This window comes from Apus apus, chromosome 1 (genome assembly GCF_020740795.1).
Source record: "Apus apus isolate bApuApu2 chromosome 1, bApuApu2.pri.cur, whole genome shotgun sequence".
NCBI lineage: Eukaryota > Metazoa > Chordata > Aves > Apodiformes > Apodidae > Apus > Apus apus.
The window spans coordinates 93696039-93715606 of NC_067282.1; the positions used below are offsets into that span (position 1 = coordinate 93696039).

The 19568-nt window shown below is 40.5% G+C and overlaps 1 protein-coding gene across 3 annotated transcripts in view; it reads right to left on the bottom strand.

The window, feature by feature from the left end:
- Window positions 1-19568, bottom strand: part of GRIK1 (glutamate ionotropic receptor kainate type subunit 1) — a 162617-nt gene that overhangs the window by 16931 nt on the left and 126118 nt on the right. Inside the window, exons 8-14 of one of the 3 annotated variants that reach the window (XM_051607898.1) lie at window positions 19105-19212; window positions 17927-17971; window positions 14837-14950; window positions 13458-13661; window positions 12631-12854; window positions 7292-7410; window positions 2918-3135 (exon numbers count right to left, since the gene is read on the bottom strand). In XM_051607898.1, coding sequence (XP_051463858.1) covers window positions 2918-3135; window positions 7292-7410; window positions 12631-12854; window positions 13458-13661; window positions 14837-14950; window positions 17927-17971; window positions 19105-19212 — 1032 coding nt within the window. The remainder of the gene's footprint in view (window positions 1-2917; window positions 3136-7291; window positions 7411-12630; window positions 12855-13457; window positions 13662-14836; window positions 14951-17926; window positions 17972-19104; window positions 19213-19568) is intronic. The other 2 variants (XM_051607900.1, XM_051607899.1) reach the window with 2 other exon arrangements.

Genomic DNA, 19568 nt, shown 5'->3' on the forward strand with positions numbered 1-19568 from the left:
AGACAGATGGTGGTTGCTGCTAGAAGTCTTGCAAACTCCCTTGCTTAGAACCCTGTGCCCTCTCTGGAGCACTCCTTAACTGTCCAGGCACTATTTTCTCGGTATTTTCAACTGGTATGGCCAGAATAGGGATGTGTGTACAGGGAGAAGGCTGACTCTGAGGTTCCTTCAAAGTCAGAACTCTGTTTTTTCCCCCAAATTATTTCAATTGCTTTTGTTTTCATTCCCCCCACTGCCCAACTTGAGGCATAGTCACTGCAGAAACTTTCTTGGAAATACTGCCTCTAGCAATAGTTTTTTGAGGGACACTATTGCAGCAGGGATACTAGCGTAAGGTATTAGTGGAAAACCACAACTGTTAGTATAGGCATTATGAACAAGACTAAATAAAAAGTGATGCAAGTTCGGATAGATACAAATAAAGTTTTCAGAAAAGCAATGGAAATACTTTGCTTTTCTCATGTGGTTCCCAACCTGCATCCCATCCAGTAGGTACACTGTGTAATACCATCTTTCAGGAGCTTCCTCCTGCTACTTTTAAGCACAGAATCTTAAACCAAAGCTCTTCAGTGTTTGCTTCATGCCAGGCTCTTTTTCTGCACATTATGTCTTCAGTAATTCTTTTGCCATGTGTGTCTCTTGCCAGACTTATCTGGTCTTTGCATCTCATGGCCTACATGACAGGCATTCTCTTGTTCCTCTCTCCTCCATAGCAAGGAACACCCAGAGTGTCATGGTTTTACTTTAAAAAATTGTTGGTCTGAAAAAGTCTGCTGTTTCTCTTGGCACTTTTTGGTTTAAGTACTGGGCGTAGCCCTAAGAGAAATCAAATCTTGCAGCATAGAAAGCACTTGAAACTATGGCCCTTCCTTAGTGCAACCCAGCCCTGAGCTCACCGGTGTGTGTGTATGTGTGCTTACTTTGCTCATGAAGTATATGCAGTATTTTACAGTCCAAGAGAGGCAAAGCCATGTCCTCACAGAGCACACAGTCTTCCTTTTGCATGAATGAGTATCTATTGTTTTTATTGTACAGAGACCTTCTCCATGATTTATTTTTAAGTTTTGGACACCATAAATAAATCCTAATCTTGTGAGGATCTTGGAGGGTTTTTATAATAAAAATAACAACACCTTTTATATAAGACTGTATCTGTCTCACTGGTTTACAAGTGTGATAAATTGTATTTTTCATGCACCTTTCACTATGTCACCTTCACTCTGCCAGAAAATCCATCTCCATTCTGTACAAAAGCTAGTGTCTTTTCACTAGTGTTTGTTTGAGTACATGTGTATTTCAGGCTCCAGTAAGTCAGCAGGCATAGCATATAAATATTTAATCACCTTGTCTGAAAGATTTTTTAAAGGCTTACATTTGTTTATGCCTATGAATTTTAAACTCATGGATTAACAGTGCAAAAAACCCAACAAACCAACCCAGTGTAAAACTAGAAATTTGTTCTGACTTCTCATGCTGAAATAAAAAAAGCTACTTCCTCTGAAAAACCATGGAAGCAACAGGTTTTGAAGATTTCTTTCTGACACTGAATATGACCTCAGAATAGCAATGAGAGTGATGGGGCAGTGAAGAGCTCTTAGACCCAGAGAGTTTCCCAGAGCCCTTCAGAAGGTGGCACAGGCTGTGTCCTACTGCCTGATATTCCTGATGAGAGTCTGGTACTTGCCTCATGCAATTTCCAGGAATATCTCCAGATTGGTTTCCCAGCATATCTTAATGGAAATGTCTGATCATGATTTCAAGAACTGCCTATAACCAGGCTCTGAAAAAGGCTGTAGCTTGTGCATTTCTTTCAGTACAGAAACATTTGTATTCAGCCACGGGAGAACTGTTACAAGGACATTTCACCCTTGTCAGCTCCATCAGGACTAGCCTACTATCAGATCTACTACATGACTTAAACATCCTTTTATATAAGACTTTATATAAGACTTCCATTTTGAAAGATGGTCCAAATACTTTACCACAATCCTTTTTGTCTCTGTGTGTGGAAGCACTTTGTCTCACATGGAAGCCGAAGGGTTTGTGGTTAAAGCTCAGGCTCTCAGAAACAGAGGCTGAAGCTGCTCACTTCTGCACAACTGTGTGGCATGAGTGTTACTTTGTCCCACATCCTGCTTTCCCTTGGTGCCTCATCCTCTTCAAAGGCATGTGTGACTATCTATAAACACCATTCCCAGATGCTCCATTGAAAAGCATAATACCAGTTCATTCAGTGCTTAACTTCCCTGCTGAGACTACCTATGAAGCTGCTAATTAAGAATAATTGTCACAGGATTTTTGTGCATATATCCTATATTTATAGCCTGTTGGCTTTTACACTGACATTTAATGAGATTAACCCATTTTTATGTAAGTAATATTAACAGTAAAAATAAAAGAATCCAGTTATCTACAAAGCAATTAGCCACAGAAAATGTTCTTTTACTTACAGATGTGTTCATGTCTGTATGTGGCCTATATATTATGAGTCTGTGTAATACCGGCCATGGACCATTTTAAAAAAAAGGGACAAGCAACCTTGCATGTTCACTGCCTGCAGTATTTTTGTGGTGCAAATGAGACCTTCAGAAGTGATCTTTGCCAAATGGCTGTAAGAAGCTAAGACCCCATCCCCAGAAACAAGCTGGAGTTTCATCACACCTGTGCCGTGGTTCCCTCCAGATTCCCCCAGCAAAGACATGGGCTTGCCCCTCACAGCAGTACAGCATCAGATTGTTTCTCCATACATCTTGGGGGAAAATCACCCATCTTTTATATTAATAGTGCTGAAGAATCCTCTATGGAATTGGGCAAATTATGTATTTACCTATTACGCTAATCTTTCCAAGTGCTGTGATTCCGCCACACCATTTATCACCGGAGTCCGATCGTATAGGGCTGGCTGATGCCGTCTTACCTTGAAGAATGTCATTGTGGATCCATCTCTTACAGCCCCGTACTCTATCCTGGTTTGTTTTGCCAAATCATCTGCTGAATCGATGGGAGATTCCATCCTCTCCACAGTCAGGAAGGCAGCCAGGTTGGCAGTATAGGATGAGATTATGATTAAGGTGAAAAACCACCATATTCCTCCAACTATTCTGGTAGAAAGAGCTTTGGGCATCAGCTCTGATCCTGTTACAATATCATCAAAACAATCATGTTAAAATGATGCTGAAAGTTGCCTTTTCTGATACCACAGACTGTTCTTAGGCACAGAATGCTTTTATGAGCTGTAGTATGATAAAATGATTTAAACAATAATCTCACAGATGCATAGCTAACATTTATAATGGTAACACACTGTGAAAGGGATGTATGCCATGATACATGACAAATGGAATTATCCTTGGGTCTAAGCCCCTTTGCATCTCTGAGCTAATGCTCATTGTGTTATTAACCTCTTACATCCCCAGCAAGGTATACGAGTATTTTTCTCCATTTCCTGAATCCCTTTCTGCCAGTACACTGCAATCAATTTCTTTATCAGAAATCTTTAGCAGAATGCTATTCTGCTTACAAGCTGCCTGGCAGAAATACTTTACACAGGAAACCTGCCCTGTGCATCCTATCGATGTGCCTAAGCAGAAACAGGGCAATCAATATGCTTCCAATGAACTCATTGGCTGTGGGAACCTGAGCTCAAAACCCAGCACGCATCTTATTACACACGTGGTTGACATTTGAAAATTCAGAGGGCAAATGGACATATCCTTTGGATCTACAAGGCAATGCAAAGTTTTAGATAGTGTATGTAACACTCCAACTGGTGTATGTAACTGCTGCAAAGGTTTCAGCAGATCTGCCTGCATATCGAACCAACAAGTATCAAAGTGGTCTGCCATTGTCAGAAACCCCCACAAAACAGAGGGGTGTTAAGTGCTCTGAAATGGCATCTAAACAGCCCAAACAAACTATCTAAGCCACACAGGTACTCATATTTCTAAGCATTGCAATATAAGATTTGTGCACTTTTTTCTAAAGGCTTCCTCACTGAACTTAGCTGATTATGTGGGATTCAAGGACCTGGTTCAGCAAAGCATTTAGACAGCCACTTGAATACTTCTATCTTTGAAGTTAAGCACAATAATTTTGTTGTTGAAGGATGGACTTAAGAAAGTACTTAAGTGACTATGAATGGAGATCTCAGCACTTAAAGCTTTTGTTGTGACAAATATTTCTCTATTACTGGAAAAATGTGTTGACATATTATCTCTCACCAGCTATTTAACGGTTTATGTAAGAAACTGAAACATGTTACTGAGAATATTTTCAGGCTTTGCAAAAACTCTGAATTTGACTTTTGGGGTAAAGACCAAAAGGTCAAAAACTTTCCAAACAACAACTAAACAGATTTAACTTAGCTTTGTAAACATGTAGACATGTCTCTTAAAGGTCAAAGCTAAGCATAGCCCAAGGGTTTGAGTAGGTTGACAGAACTGCCAAACTGCAAGAGCAGATGCTCTCCCTGTGCAGCCCTGTGCAGCCCTGGTGCTGTATGGATTTAAAATCAAGCCAGCAGTCTAAAAGCAAAAACTGTCACTTGACATTTTCAAAATCTAAAGGTACCCATTTCAAGAGTGGTAGCTCTACCTAGATTTATGTTTGTGCTTAGTTGTGCTTTCTTGCTTTTCAGATTAGATTTTTGTTTTTTTAGTACAATGAAATATCTTCCTTTTTTATTGTTGCAGTCAGGAAAAGCACATGTTTATTTCTAAGTTGGGGTTTACCTGCAAAAGCTGACTTCTAGGAGTGCTGATTCAGGTCATTCTGAAGGTATTATTTTTTTAAGCTTAGACAGCTAGACAAATATAATTTCCACACTTGGATCCCAATGTACACCCCAGTAATGCGTAACAGCCAGACACCTTGCAGATATCTTAACAGGCAACCATGAAATCTGCCAGCCCAGCCTTACAGAGGAGTAAGAGAGTAGTCAGAGAAGACCTGCGAGCTGAATCTGGGGGGTGAGATGCCAGACCTCCTGTGATTTCCTCTAGCAAAGTTTGCAAAAAAGCAGCAGAAAACATTCAGCTCAATTAAGCTCAAGCCAGAGTCTATCAATTATGCAGTGAGCTACAGTTTTGCTTTTGTGAAGTGCTGAGAACACTCTGCTCCCAGCTGGACCAAGCAGGCCCAGCATCTCTTTTGATCACTTTCACAATTATTTCCATTTTCACCTTTTCGAGGGCCTCAGTTCCAGCAAAATGCACTGATACATGCTCCATGCTCACCTACTGCTCCCTAAGCACTCTCCTTAATGAGGTAGTCCTGGTCTGACCCATCGCCTGGCTGAACTGGGGCTCTGATGTATAGCTTGCCTTTCTGAAAGCGACAGTTTCTCTGAATGGATTGGATGAAATGTGCCCTGTTTGGATACTTTCAGAGTAGGCATAACACATTCAAGACTTTCAGGGGAAAAACAGGGGAAGTAACGTCTACAGAAAAGCATTGCTAGCAAGACTCGGGGTCAGAGACAATACTTGCTGAGGTCTCTCTAGTGCCTTTTTATGGCAGACATGACAGCCAATCCTGATCCAGACTTTGCTCACGCTCTGTAGAAAAGAGAAAGTCTGATCATCACATTTTAAAATTTAATAACAAGTGGCTTCCAATCAAGCATAACAAGCAGCTGCTGCCAAGAAGAAAGAGTGTAATGCTAGACGCAGAGGTTCACAACCACTCACATCATGTTCAAACTCTTCACATTAACGATGATGCACTTACAAACACACGCACCACAAGTTTGTACATGGAAACATTTGTGTTGCCTTACAAATGTTTTTTCTTTCTTTCTTTCTTTCTTTCTGTCTGTCTGTCTGTCTTTCTTTCTTTTGCTCTGTTTTTAATCTTCTTGAAAGACAAGCAGAGTCTGGTTGGGGCTGACTGTCATGTACCCAAGGTAGTGGTAACAAGCAGACACTGCATCCCACAGTTTGCTGTGGATGATGGTAAACTCCAAAAAAGGCAGTACACCAAAACACAAAATCCTGGGGCACTTTCACACACAGGGCAATCACAGTTATATACACACACCTGCCTGATACTGTAAAACCTCAGTCTGTGCTTTACTGATAAATTGGAAGAAAAACAAAACCAAGAAAAAGCAAAACAGAGTGGGTCTTCCTTTATCCAACCTCCTTCAAAGTAATTTCCAAGAGGAAGGTCTATATTCTGTCAATATATTAGTGCACCAATAAAAAAATAGTGCACCTTAAGTACAATACAGACTTTCTTCTCAACCATATCTAGGAAAAAAATCCTCATTTTTATTTTTTTTTTTACTGCTGCTCATGTCTGTTAAAGAGGGAAGAATAAACTGTACCTGGATAAATGCAGAGATGTTTTTATATTCCTTACTTAAATGTTTAGGGATTTAATACCAAAGCACTTCTGGGCTTTCTTCTGGATTGCCTTTTTGGTTGTTGTCATGGGGTGCTGTTTTTTGGGTTGTTTTTTTTTTCAGTTTTGATTCAACTTGAAATGTATGTTAGAAAATACTTTTATTCTTTTCAGTGGACCCCAGTTTTGGTAGAAACCTTAGAATGTACACACCATAAACAAATGTGTTTAGTACAAATATCTGTTTGACTTTCCAAATGGAGTAAGCTTCACTGCCCTTCCTTGGCAACTGAGCAAAATGTCAGCTGTTTCCCAAATCATCAGCAACAGGCACTTGTGTCTGGGTTAAGTTACTGCTTCTAGGGTTGGATGCATTTACAGAAGGATGGGACTCATACCTGCAGAAAAGCCATTAAAAAAAAAAAAAAAAGGTTTGGTTTTGATTTTAAACAAAGTGTTTGATGAGTGCCAACAAACTTAACAAGCCTTCTGAAGAAAGAGCATATTTATTCATTTATTTTGTTTGGCAGATAAAAGTTTTTCTAGGGTAGCTAAGGCTGCTACTGTTTCCGCTGGGATGGAGTCCAACATTTTCCTGTTGCTAAACCTCCATACCAATAAACTCAACTTCAGCATGAACCACTTCATATTTCTCTTGCAATTATTTTCCATTTCAGCTCCAGAAACTCCCATGTGTCCCTGTCCCCTTCCCTTTCTCTCAGGTGGCTCGCCTCCTTTCTCCTGCAGCCCTATGCTGGGTTTCACATTTCCCCTCCTCTGCCTGGTCCAGGTTGCAGTGGGACGTAGTTTTCTTCCTTTCTTCTATTGCTCAGTGTCTGAGGTCAGGTTTTACAGTATATGCTGTATTTACAGAGGGTGGAGTTTACCAGCACAGAAGCCCTTGAGCAGACTGTGGGACGTGTGCGATAACGAAGTGTAACCGGTGTACCTTGCTGCATGAGAGCTCCAACTCCAAACCAGAAACTATTTAGTAAAGTAAAATTGTTTTCCACCACATCTGAGTCTGGGTTGCACGGGTGGGGGTTATACCACTCATATGGTGTAAACCTGTGGCAGTTAACAGAAACAATCTGTAAACATCAAATAGAGAACACACAGTGGCAGCAAACCTGCTGAACAATGCACAAAGTGAGGAGGTTAATGAAGCAAATGAGAAAAGAAAACCTCAGCTGAAAGGCTGGCTGTGGGATGTCTTGCAGCTGCCTCGTGCAAGCAGTGGAGCAGTGCTGCAAAGCCAGGAGCCATTTTCACAGTCCGGATCTAGTACAGAGATACTACCTCATTCCTTTTGCTCTCAGGTCAGAGCCCTCCAGGCTGAGGCCGCTGCAATGCCCCCTGGCTTGCCTGTCCACACGGCCGACAGACAGACAGACATTTGCAGGGGTGGTGGGACGAATGGAAGCCATGTAGCTGCTCCTTGGTAAAGGGTTTAGGAAACAAAGAAGGAGTAGCAGCCCTCTAAAGGCAACCATTGTTTGCTGTTTGCAGTCCAGATGCTCGATGCCAAACGTGCTCTCCCTGCGCGAGGCTGCTGCGGCAGCAGAAGAAAAGGCTGCAGGTCCTTGGAAGGCATTCGGGAGCAAATTGCAGGGCCTGAAAGGGCCAATTTATTGGCATTTCAGGGAGAGAATTAGGCAGGGCATTGCCTTTAATGGAAGAACTTTGCTCTGTTCCCCACACACCATCCTGCAACCACAAACCGTGCCCCTTCTGCTCTGCGTGGTGCTCGGCAGAGCTCCTTTAAGAACTGATTCTTCCCACGGTACCTCGCCTGCTGTTGCTTCCCACTGCTGCGTGGTGTGCTGCATACTTTCTCAGGAAGTTTATGAATATAGCTTTAATTTTCATTGTAATGGCAATACATTTTAATTACTGTTTCAACAATATAATTAAGCATTGAATTTATGCACGGTTGCAAGCAGAGTGCCTTGCTTAGCTTGAGTAATGAGCTCTGATAATAATGAGCCCACTAACTGAAACAGTATGTAGCTTAGGATGCCATTAGCTGCACAGTCTTACCATTACTAGTAGGATAGCATTAAGCATCACAACAAAAGTTGTAGATTTCAGGTTCATGATACAACAGTTCTGCATATAGCAGTTAAAATAAAAGCAATCCCCAAGTATATGTTTCAAAATTGTGCTAGGATAATGGAAGCAAGTGTTATGTAGTAACAAAATTGTTCCCAACTTAGTTTTGTTCATCCTTAGGGAAACGCATCCTTAACAAGAGTCCCAGAATTAGGACCTGTAGGTTGCCAGAGTTGCAAAATATCATACAGGTGAAGAGGTCCTGTGCTGTTTCCACACAGGGAAAGAGTGTGCTAGAGTGTTGATACAGGACAGTAATAAGACATACAAATAACTCTACCTGACCTGGCTGGGAAGCCTAAGGCTGGAGTTCTGCATTGCTTAAGACAACAACCATGTCCAGTAGGTTGGACACAAATGTGCCCATCAAAAGAGTGAAACAGCAGTTTATAGAAAACAGCAATGATATTCTGGCAGCAAAATTCTTTCTGCCAGACTGGAGAGATTTTTATAGCACTGAGGATATATTTTAATGTGTTACTAGAATGTCTATTTCTTTTACTCCTTGAAACAAAAGCTAATTTTCTTGTGTTTCTGTTGCTGTGCTGAGCTCTAAGAAGAGGCTGGCTTACAATTCTGTTCTGTTTCACTGTTCAGGCCTTCTGTTTTCCTGGCCATTCTCCCCTGGTTTTCTTCCTCTGTAGATGTGCTGAGTTTTCTAATATGAGATGCTCAAGGTCACTTAAGGACCTTTTTACATAAGTTTTGTGTGACATTATTCACTACTGCTTGTCACCTCATCTACCTAGCTCTACCATCAACATCAACAGCACAGCTGATGCCATTAGCAGTAAGGGAAATTTTGGCAGAAAATGCCTTGTTTGTTCACTGCTCTTCTACTTAGGAAAAGAGCTTTGTCAGTCTATAACCCTTTGCTCTGATAAAAACTTCAGTGTTTGAGTTCAAAAATTAATATAACAATGACAGGGTTACTTAAGGCTAAAAACCAAATTATTCACTTGCTGAAAACTCTGAAGAAATAACAGAAATATTATCCCAGTCTATGAGGGTTATTTCTAAGTATTCCTCTTCCATGAACTGATGTCAAAATGCCATTAACTATTTAATTTACTACAGCAGTGTTAAAAAAGTGGATGCTTCCTGAGGTTCTTAAAATCACTGTAACCTTTATTTTCTGGAATACTTGGCAAATCTTACAGAAACCTTGACATAATTGGGGGATGAGAATAGGTATAGATACAGACTAAGAACGGCTTAGCTTCCTGTAGTAAAATAAAATTTATAAAGTCTAAAGTATATGAGGATGACACATGAACACAGTTTGTTTACTTCAGCCTATAAAGCTGTGATCTAATCAGGCAATGGTTTTAAGTATGAGTTTAGAAAAATAGTGTTTATATCAGAAAAAAAAAAAAAAAAAAGCATTCAGAAAATTATGTTAACTATTTTGCTGAAGTAGGGGGATCTTTTCCTCTTTTTCCAAGATAGGTGGGTTATGAGAATGATATGCAAACTTGATATATTTAAGTTATGTCAAGTTGGGTTTTGTGCTGTGTATTATGAATGTTTGTGCGTCTATACCTTCCATCACATGTAAAGCTTTTAGATAATTTTAGCCACATTTGACAAACAGGTAAAGGCCTTAGAGGTTATTATGGTCCTGCAAGTGTTGTGAAACATTGCAGTGGTAGCCCCACTAGGAGAGAAGCTGCAGGATGAGCTCACAACTTGTTACATATCAGTTAATCCTCATGGGAAAGATTGCCTATAAATCCTTCAGCTGCAGGGGAAGCAAACACACAGACAAACAAACCTCAGTAGGTGATCACAATCCACCATGAGACACAAACCTACAGGGAAATCAGGCTTCATTAGTTATGCTGCTCCTGGACCTACTGCTTTTTAGAAATATTTAAGAAACAAAATCCAACACAGTTACACAGAGTGAACGTATGGATTTATCCAAAGGCTACACTGTGATCCGCAACAATATTAGCCAAGAGAAAAGCAAACAGGTTTCACAGCTGATGATTTGTGAGCGCTGTGCTTTCCCTTTGGTTTTCTGCTGGTCATTCATCTGTGTGTGGGCAGCTCTGTGAGCAGACAGAGGACCCTGATGCTTATTTATTCTTGCAAACTTGATGCTGCTATTTAAAAAATAGAAGTGGTGAGGATAACTCGGGCTTTGTTTTCCCTTCTGCCTGTTCTGAGGTGGAGAGGACTATGGGATGTTTTTAGTCTTGGCACACAACGGTAGAAAAGTCAATCTATCACAGTTGAGCAGATTTAATATTAGTCATGAATGAGATCATGATTTGCATACAGTAAGAGTTATTATTTATGGCACAGTGAGCCACTGCAAGAGCTTGTGGGAAGTTATGACTAATTGTATACAGTCCCATAGCTGCCAGGAATGGATGAACTCTCCCTTTTACCTAGGGCCAACACTAATAAGTTAACCCCTGACCTCTCCTCCTCTAATTCCCTCCTCCTTTTTCACATTCTTAGCAATTTAAAGGAAAAAGCAAAACCCACAGATTTCTCTACTTTTGTACCAGTACAGAGACATGCAAACAAACAAAGCATTCACAGAGGTTTTCCACCTGGAACAAGGGTTGTGCAGTGAACCACAGAGAAATCTATGTCCGAGGCCGTTCCCCCATGAGCAGAACTGCTTGTGTGAGTAAAGGTTTTGCAGGTCTGTGTCTTTTGATTAAAAGAAAACAGTGAATTGGAGAAAAAAAAAAAGCAAGAGCTTCATTTGACCTGGATTACACAGAAGTGGATGTCAGGTAGAACATGCTACAGTAATAGAATTAGTAAGTATTATTACAATTATTTTATGACATTGAATACCTGTGTTTACATGGAGATATATACATTATTGCTGAATTCTTAAGGTTAAATGACATAATTCGCAAAAGAAATCACACCATTTCTATGTTACCTATGTTGTGATGCGAATGTGTGGAATTCCAACGATACATTGCTTCACTTCTTATGTTTCACAGTATAAATGTTTTCTTGGCCTATTTTTCCATGTACTTTTTGAATGTGGAATATGTTGTTGCTGCATAAGCAAAACAACCCATAATACAAGTGAGGAAAAGACTAGTTAGGAATCCTGACTAAAAAGAACCAAAATTAGAATCTCTGTGAAGCACTAATACAAGTATTTATATTCTAAATTATGAAAAGGAAAAATTAAGGATAGGATGAGATCAAACGAAACAGGATTGGAAACTGAAGCTCCTGTTTGCAGAGAAGGACAATAACGATGATCGTTTGGAGTCCAGGTTTATTAAGGAATATATAAAAAGGTAGGCTTCAAATGACCCATTTCCCCTACAAAGTTCTAAGCTAATTTTCTTGCATGTTCGGTTGGCTCTTGTTTAAAGCGCCAAAGCAAGTAATTCCAAAACTGTGGTCCATGGTCTCTGGGGCCATGGTAAGTAACTTGTATTCAGTTTGTGAAACCATATCAGCTGTCTACAGTTTTTAAGGTAAAGTTCAGTGACAAGGGTATTGGGTCCTCTGCTGGCCCTCTGGAAATGTGACTGTGCTCCATTGGTCCACAAACCTTGTGGTGCACCTGCCTTTGAGAACATTATGAGCTTTGGCCTCATTTGGAAAAGCTTGTATACTTATTTGCTGCTAGTTTTGAACAGGGACTTCCCTGGGAGCTTGCCACTGACAGGCAGGGTGCATCTCAGGACAACGCTTGGAGAGAGCCTTGCGGATACATCACCTTGCAGATTGTCCTCTCAGGTTCCCAGGCATGTCATCTTGTATTTTCAAGGGGAAATGAGTGCAGCTAATTAACATCCTTCAGCAAAAATATGTTCACATCCTCTTTTAACCGCATGCACTGTTAGGGGAACAGTGAAGTGCTACATGCAAGTAATATAAACTGCTTTTCAACATGTAGTTGGCTGAAGTCTTGTGTACTGACAAAGAAAGGCCAACACATTTCATTGGTTATTTCTCTCTGTTAAGCCCTTAAGGAAAGTAAAATCTCATCACATTGCAATACAAAAAAAGTGATAGCACTGTAGATGTGAAAATACCAAAAGACCTTCTAGAATGTTATGGTTTAGGACTGGATAAAACCCCTAGGATAGTATTATATTTATCTACTTCACAGAGGCCATGGGAGGACTTATGGCAGAAGAGGCAACTAATGTGGATGCATATAAAACTACATCTTTAACTTACCTTGCAATGACAAAGAGGACACAACTGACTCCAAGGCAGGCTAGGAGAACATACATCCAAATATCAGGAGAAAGAGGGTTTAAAAAGGAGAAAACACCAGGGTTTGTCCCATTGGGCTTCCGGTACAAGATACTGATTCCCAGCGTCATGAAGGGCTTGGAAAAATCAATTACTTTCTCTCTTACATAGGTAATAGTGAGAGGAGCAACTGCCAGATCAGCTTTCTGAAAACACAAATGGGAAAATACTCATGGTTCTTCATGTTCAGCAAATGCACTACTGTTCCTTCCATTTTTTCCCCCAAGTGTTAAAAACTAAACCAAATTTGACTATAAATTTGAAGTGCGTGACAAAATTTAACACTGCTAGGGTATGATTTGGTACATGGCACTCTGTCTGCTCTTTTTGCAGGCAGAGGGATATTTGTGACTTTCCTGGCAGTAGGAGAGGTATGACCAGGGACACAAGGCTGTGTCCTGTGCAACTGGACAGACTGCAAAGGAGGACTGCCAGAGTGTCTGGGCAGGGACTATGTCCACAGCTCAGAGGCTGCTGCAGGGCAGCGGTGAGCTGGAAGCTCAGCATTTGCCCTTGGAGTTTGTAGCCAAGGAGTGGGCAGAACCAATTGCCCCTTTAAAGGTGGAGGTTCCCCCCAGCACCCGCAAACTGTTGGTTCAGACATACTGACTTGGCTTCCTACTTTGACAAATGCCAATAAAAGACCGGTGGCTTTAAAAAAATGAAAACCGAAGCAAACATTTAATTTAGACTGGCTTCATATAAAATATCACAGGTAAAAGGAGAATAAAGAGATAATTGAATCTTACATGATCTATGAGTTCTTTGACCATCCCATTCCACTCTCCTTTGTCATTCTGGGCTCCATATTTACCATCAGAAACTAGTCTGACCTCATAGATGAAACCTAAAATACTTGACAGCTCCTTCAATAAGTCCAGGCAATAACCTTCAAATCTGTCATTTCCATACAAGGGCTTGTCAGACTTCTTGTACATAACATAGGGATCTTCCTACAGAAAAATACAGTAGACAGGTAACAATAGAAATGAGGTTGGTTTCAGATTATATCCGTTTCTCTAAATTATGTGAATATTTTATAAATGGATTGCAATTAGATGGAAAGGAATAATTTACTGTGTCCATTTGAAGCTGTTTTAGGTGTGTTAACAGATTAACTGAATCAATTAGTGATAAGCATAAGAGCCCTCATTTTCAGTGAAACAGACCAGTCATAGCTCCCAGGGGCTTTAATTAAAGCAGTGCTTAGCAGTCCAAAATCAGTACTTTACATTGTCCCACCCTATGGGATAGTAAGGGATGTTGAAGGTGAGAGAAGCCTAAATGACAGAAAAAGGATAACCTAAAACTGGATATTCTGTGAGAATTAAATCTTTACTGAAAAAAATCTCCAAATTTATAAAATAGCTGTGAATTGAGCAGGCATTCATATGCGAGAATGGAGAACAGGACAGGTCAATTGCAAATTACCCTGTTGCTTTTCTTTTTAAAGGATTTTGGATAGAAGATCAGGACAAGAAGGTTTCTGAATTTTAATGTGGCAAAAGAGTTCTGGCAATAGGAGTGTAGAGGGAGCCTTTGAACTCCTTCCCTCCTCCTGAGGAATTAGGCTGAATAATTGAAAAAAGTGGGATTACTAGCTAGGGAGAAAGCATGAGGTTGAACAACCTGTGAATACCCAGTTGCAGGTTTTCCATTTATCATTGCAAGGACTCACCTCAATCTGTATCCACTGTTTACTACTTTCTTTCATTCCTCGTCATCTCATTTTCAGTAAAAAGGAAGGATGTATGAGCACTGCTTACACAGCTGAGTATTTGTATGTGTAAATTCTTGGGAAAAAAGTACACAGCATTTGTTTGTGAAATACTGAAGTAAAATAAACAATTTTGGAGGCAAATGATCCTGACAGTCTTTGACAGTAGGATATTTTTTAATCAGTCTTATGGATAGATGAATGTGTATGTGGATTCTGAGTGTAAATTAAAAAAATATTCCTTCAAAACAGCCTAGTTTAACAAAACATTGTATACTATGGTGGAAAACAGTGGTGAAGTGCAGGGCAGAGGTGGCAAAGGCATCTGCACAGAGCCCTGTAACCCACCATCATCAATGCTGGTGTCCTACAGTGCGGTGGGTGGCATCACCTCCAGCCAGCAAGACTCACCAAGATGGTGGTGACAATCAGCGTCCGGTTAGCCAAGGAATCGGTGATGTTGGTTGATCGGTCCTTGTTGCTGTCTGTCATGTTAAGGCCACTGTATGAGTTCCAAACCCCAATCTGCACGGAAGAGAAGGGGTGAGCGGCTGCCTGGCTGCAGTGAGCTGAAACATTTCGCTAAACGTTGACCACCTCAGCAGGGTGCATTGGCTCTAGTCATCACAGAAAGGGACACCAGCAGTACGAAATGCTAGAGAAGGGAAACGGCTGTTGACCTGAATAAGGCAGCAACATCAAGTGGCTGATTTAGAAAACACAGGGAACATACCGCCCTTTCAAAAGCAGGTGTAAATGCATAAACTGTAAGAGTATAACGCATGTCAATATAGTGATGTCTATTAGCCAATTTGCTACAAAAGTGGGACATGTTGACTATGTTTTCCATTCTAAAAAATGTCAAATGTCCATTTGTATGATTTTAATTTTATTCTTTTTTGTAAATGCTAGAGTTGAAACACATGGCAAGACCTCTCCCACTACAACAGATTAAAAGCTTGAATAAATATGTTGAAGGAGACTGATGGAGGCACTGGCCTTTTGTTTCCACTGTGCCTTCAGCAGGTTTAGCAAAGATTATTCTGACATTTCTTGACTACTATATATGACAGAGCTAGCAAGGTGATACCATTTTACCCACTGATCAGTATTTGCTGAGTAAATGTAAGTGGCCAAAGTCAAGTTCCTTTCTAGCCCCAGAGACAGTGAAGAATTTCAATATTTAATCCCCATTTCAAAGCCTCAAGAGAAAGATCTTCATGATTTCACTGGATTTAGATGTAGACTTTGTGGCAGCATAAATTATAACCATGTTGATTTAGTCAGGTAAATATTTAATTAACATAAATGCAGTCTGAAAGTACCTTCAGGGATTTTTTTTTTTTACCTTTGGATTTACATACACAGCATGGCTGAGGGCTGATGTGAGAAAACTCCAGGCAAGGGCCTGGCTCAGGAAGTTTGGTTTGTATTCTGGGTTTGTGGAGACCAACAGAGGGATGGCCTGGGGGACTGACATCGGCCATCCACAGGGCCATTGGCATCACTGAGCTGCTCTGCCAGCATGTTTCAGCTGTACCTGGGAAGGATCTGCTTTCAGATCCTCCCTGCTGGAATTGCCAGTGAAACTGTTGAGTCTAAGACAAAACCTGCTGGCTTCTCCTGTGTACTGAAGGTCTCAATCTGTCATCAGATGCTCAGCCATTTCAGATGCAGGCTGGAATCTTTTTCTTTGGTTGTTAGCTGAGGCAGAGATGGTGTTGCCTTTGTACCAAAGCCAGCGGATTAGTTTGTGCCTGCTGAGTGTGGATTTGGGGTAATAACTGTATAATTTCAAATAAATATTTGGGTTGTGTCCCTGGGTGCCATTGTTTTCACCTTTGACAAACTTTTTTTCCAAGTTATGCTTAATGGGGATAGTCATGCCATTTTTAAAAATTTTTTTCTTTTTCCCCAAGTATTTACCGGTCATTCCCTTTGTTTCCAAAACTAGATCAGGTTGGGAAGCTGATCTGGAAAAAACACACACAAAATAAAATATTGGCTATTATGACAACCCATGCCAGGAATATAGTAAATAACCAGTGTCCCTGAATTCGCACCAAGGTGGCTGAGTTAATAAAAAAGCCGTTCTGCTCATTGTTACTGACTTGATAGGCTTTATCGGCTGGTAGCAGGAAGAGGAGAGCAACCATGGAGAACATGGAGTGACACAGTCACACTGCATACAAAATACACCAGGAGACCACTCTACATCTGGATAAAAGAATGACACCACAGGTCAACCTTGATTAGAGTGATGGAGGAGATCAGAGGGACACTGGAAGAATGAGGTACAGGTAGTACATCACTATGGTGAATCTGGGGGATTTATTGCAGTTTAGTGACAAGTTTGAGAGGTGTCATATGCCTTTCTCAGCATGCCTGCACTGTGAACCAATTGTAATTTGGTTTAAATCTATTCAGCATAGTACGAAATGCCTAGAGTCAAAAGCAAGATCGGTTCAATAGCATTCTGCGTGTCAGGTAGGATGATCTATTCACCAGTAATGAGGGAAATGGGCCTTCTGTGCCTTAGCCTGATTCACTGAAGATTAAAACAAGGTCATTAAGTATAAGAACACGAAGAATGCTTTAGGATGCTTTGCACTGGTCCACTCTATAGCATTAATATGCCTCCCAAAACAACATAAAATCTAGGTCTTTTTAGCTGTGTATTTGAGAGTGGTGAGAAATAATATCCATGTGAAATATGTACAAAATAGAATTATAAGTGCTTCAAGAAATTTTTATCTTCTGACTCCAGAACACTTTAAATAGGGTGAATGCTGTTGTTAACTTTTCCTTACAGAATAGCATCCATGGGTTCTACCTCCAGCGGGGAACAGTGCACAGAGCTGGTCTCCCACTTTGGTGCCTTTTCACCTCATGTGAATATGGGGGCTGAGATTCCTAGGAAAATTTAGTTCTTTCATAAACAAGCTTAGTTCCAATTTCTGTATGTTAGTGAATGACAGCACTGACTTAATAATCTACATTATTTTCTGTAAGGAGCTAATAACATACTCGTCAAAATTTTGAGTCAACAGTGCTCAAACATTGCCTGCACAGTACATGTTTTGTGGGAGGCAAAAAAATCCTCAGCTCTGTATGTTAAAGTAGTCCCTGCTCATGATGCTAATACACATTCAAAAAGGTATAATTTACCACACTTGGTGAATCAGGAAGGATAACAGCTGAGAAAAGGACTGCTTTTGCTGCAGCCAGGAGCCTCTACTCAGAAAGGGGAAAGGATCCCAAGAAATAAAATTATAATTAAAAAAAGGATTCTGGTGAAAAAGTTGAATCCTGCCAAGGTCCTTATAATATTTGGGATGAACAGTTTATCAAGTTGGGATGAAGCTTATTCTACCAGAAAAATTCATATGCTCAGATAGACTGTTGTCTCTAAACTGCAAATGAGAGTCACTGTCAAAACCCAAAGGATGAGCCTGAAGACTCAGCCCAAAGGTTTTTTGCATCACCTGTCTGTGTACAAACCTTCTTCCACACTTTATATAAATGATTAGAAACCTCGCCAGCAGCCTTGGTACAGAGAAAAATAAAGAGTGCTTCATTAAAAATGAAGAGAACCAGTCTGAAGAGCTATGTGGGAGCAATTACTTTTAAAGTCTCAATTAGCCTATCAGCAGTTATCATTTGGAATCAAGCCAGCATACACAGAGTGAGTGACAATGCTGTCTTCAGCTGACATGATCTGTGTTAGAAATTTTTTGACACCCTCAGCAGCCACCTCCTAGGCAGTAGTGGAGGAAGGCCAGCAGTGCTCATCAGGAGCCCGTGTTAACTGGCTGAGAGCCAGGATGAGGCCATCCTGCTTCCCCTCAGGGTTCCCCAAATCCCCCTGTTTCCAGCACAGGCCCTGGTTGGTGACAGTGGGGTTTGGATGCCAGCAGTGCCATCCAGCTAGTGTGAACCATGGCCAAGAGCATCCCTGGCTTTGAGCTCCTTCCTATGGTCTCTGCAAGTCAATAAGCTCTCCCCACCTTATACCTCTGCATCTTCAGGAGAATTCTTAAGCAATAAAGTAAGAAAAATAAGATCTTTTGACATCAACTATTTTCTTTTCAGAGGCATGCTTCCCCAAGTGTCCTGAATGAATATTTTTGAATGCAGAACCAATTTCTAAAATTGCATCACACTGGAATTTCTCTTTTCAAACAAAGATGCTATTCACTTAGTCCTCTGTAGCCTCACAATTTCAGCACAATTAGGAATGTGAGGGAAAAAGAACTAAGGTAATCTCAAGTATGTGAGAAATTTTTAACACCTCAACTCTTGCTGAGGCTATTGCTCCAGCACCTGCTTTCCTCTCTTCCTCATGTCACATTTTTACAAGCAGTACAAGAATGATAAGTCTAGGGTTTACCCATGTATATGAATTTACCACACCAAGTTGCAGTGGCAAGAACTGAAGAGAACATGCACTTAAAATAATTATTTCCATTCACATAATTATTTCCAGTCCCACATTCCTATCCCATACCTTGAAATGCAAGATACACATTGTAAACGAATAAATCAATTTGAGTAGCTTTGTTTTGATTTAAATAATCCTGAGAACAGGTGGTTTTACCACAAGCACAGGAGATTCAAGCTGAGGAGAATGCTCCTGTCATTTTAGCTTTTTGTCACTGTTTTACAAAAGATATGGTTACCTTTTCTGTTCCTTCCTCCTTGAGGCTAATCACGTCCAAATCAAAATCCTTCCGTAAGCCGTCGGATTTGTTGAAGGTTATGCGCCCTGTCAGGCCATCCCATCGTGCCTGTGTGAACACAAAAACAGTCTTCCTTCTAACAATCCACAGGGACTATTCTGAAGCCATAACAAATACTGCATTTTAAATTCACTGTAGCATTGAATCACTTCCAAACAGATTTTGAACATATGTGGCTTCGTTACATGCATAAAAACCAATTTCTTCAACTTTTTTTGTTATCTAGTTTCTCATCAATATTTTTTTTATTTTACAATCAGGCACAAGTTTGTGAGAGTTTATATATTGATTTCCATATGTCTAGTACTGCATATAAAAAGATATACTGAAGGGATGTAACAAATGGCAACTAGTGCTGAATGGGAGTCCCCAGAAGGCCCCCAATGAAGGAAGGCAGCTAACCA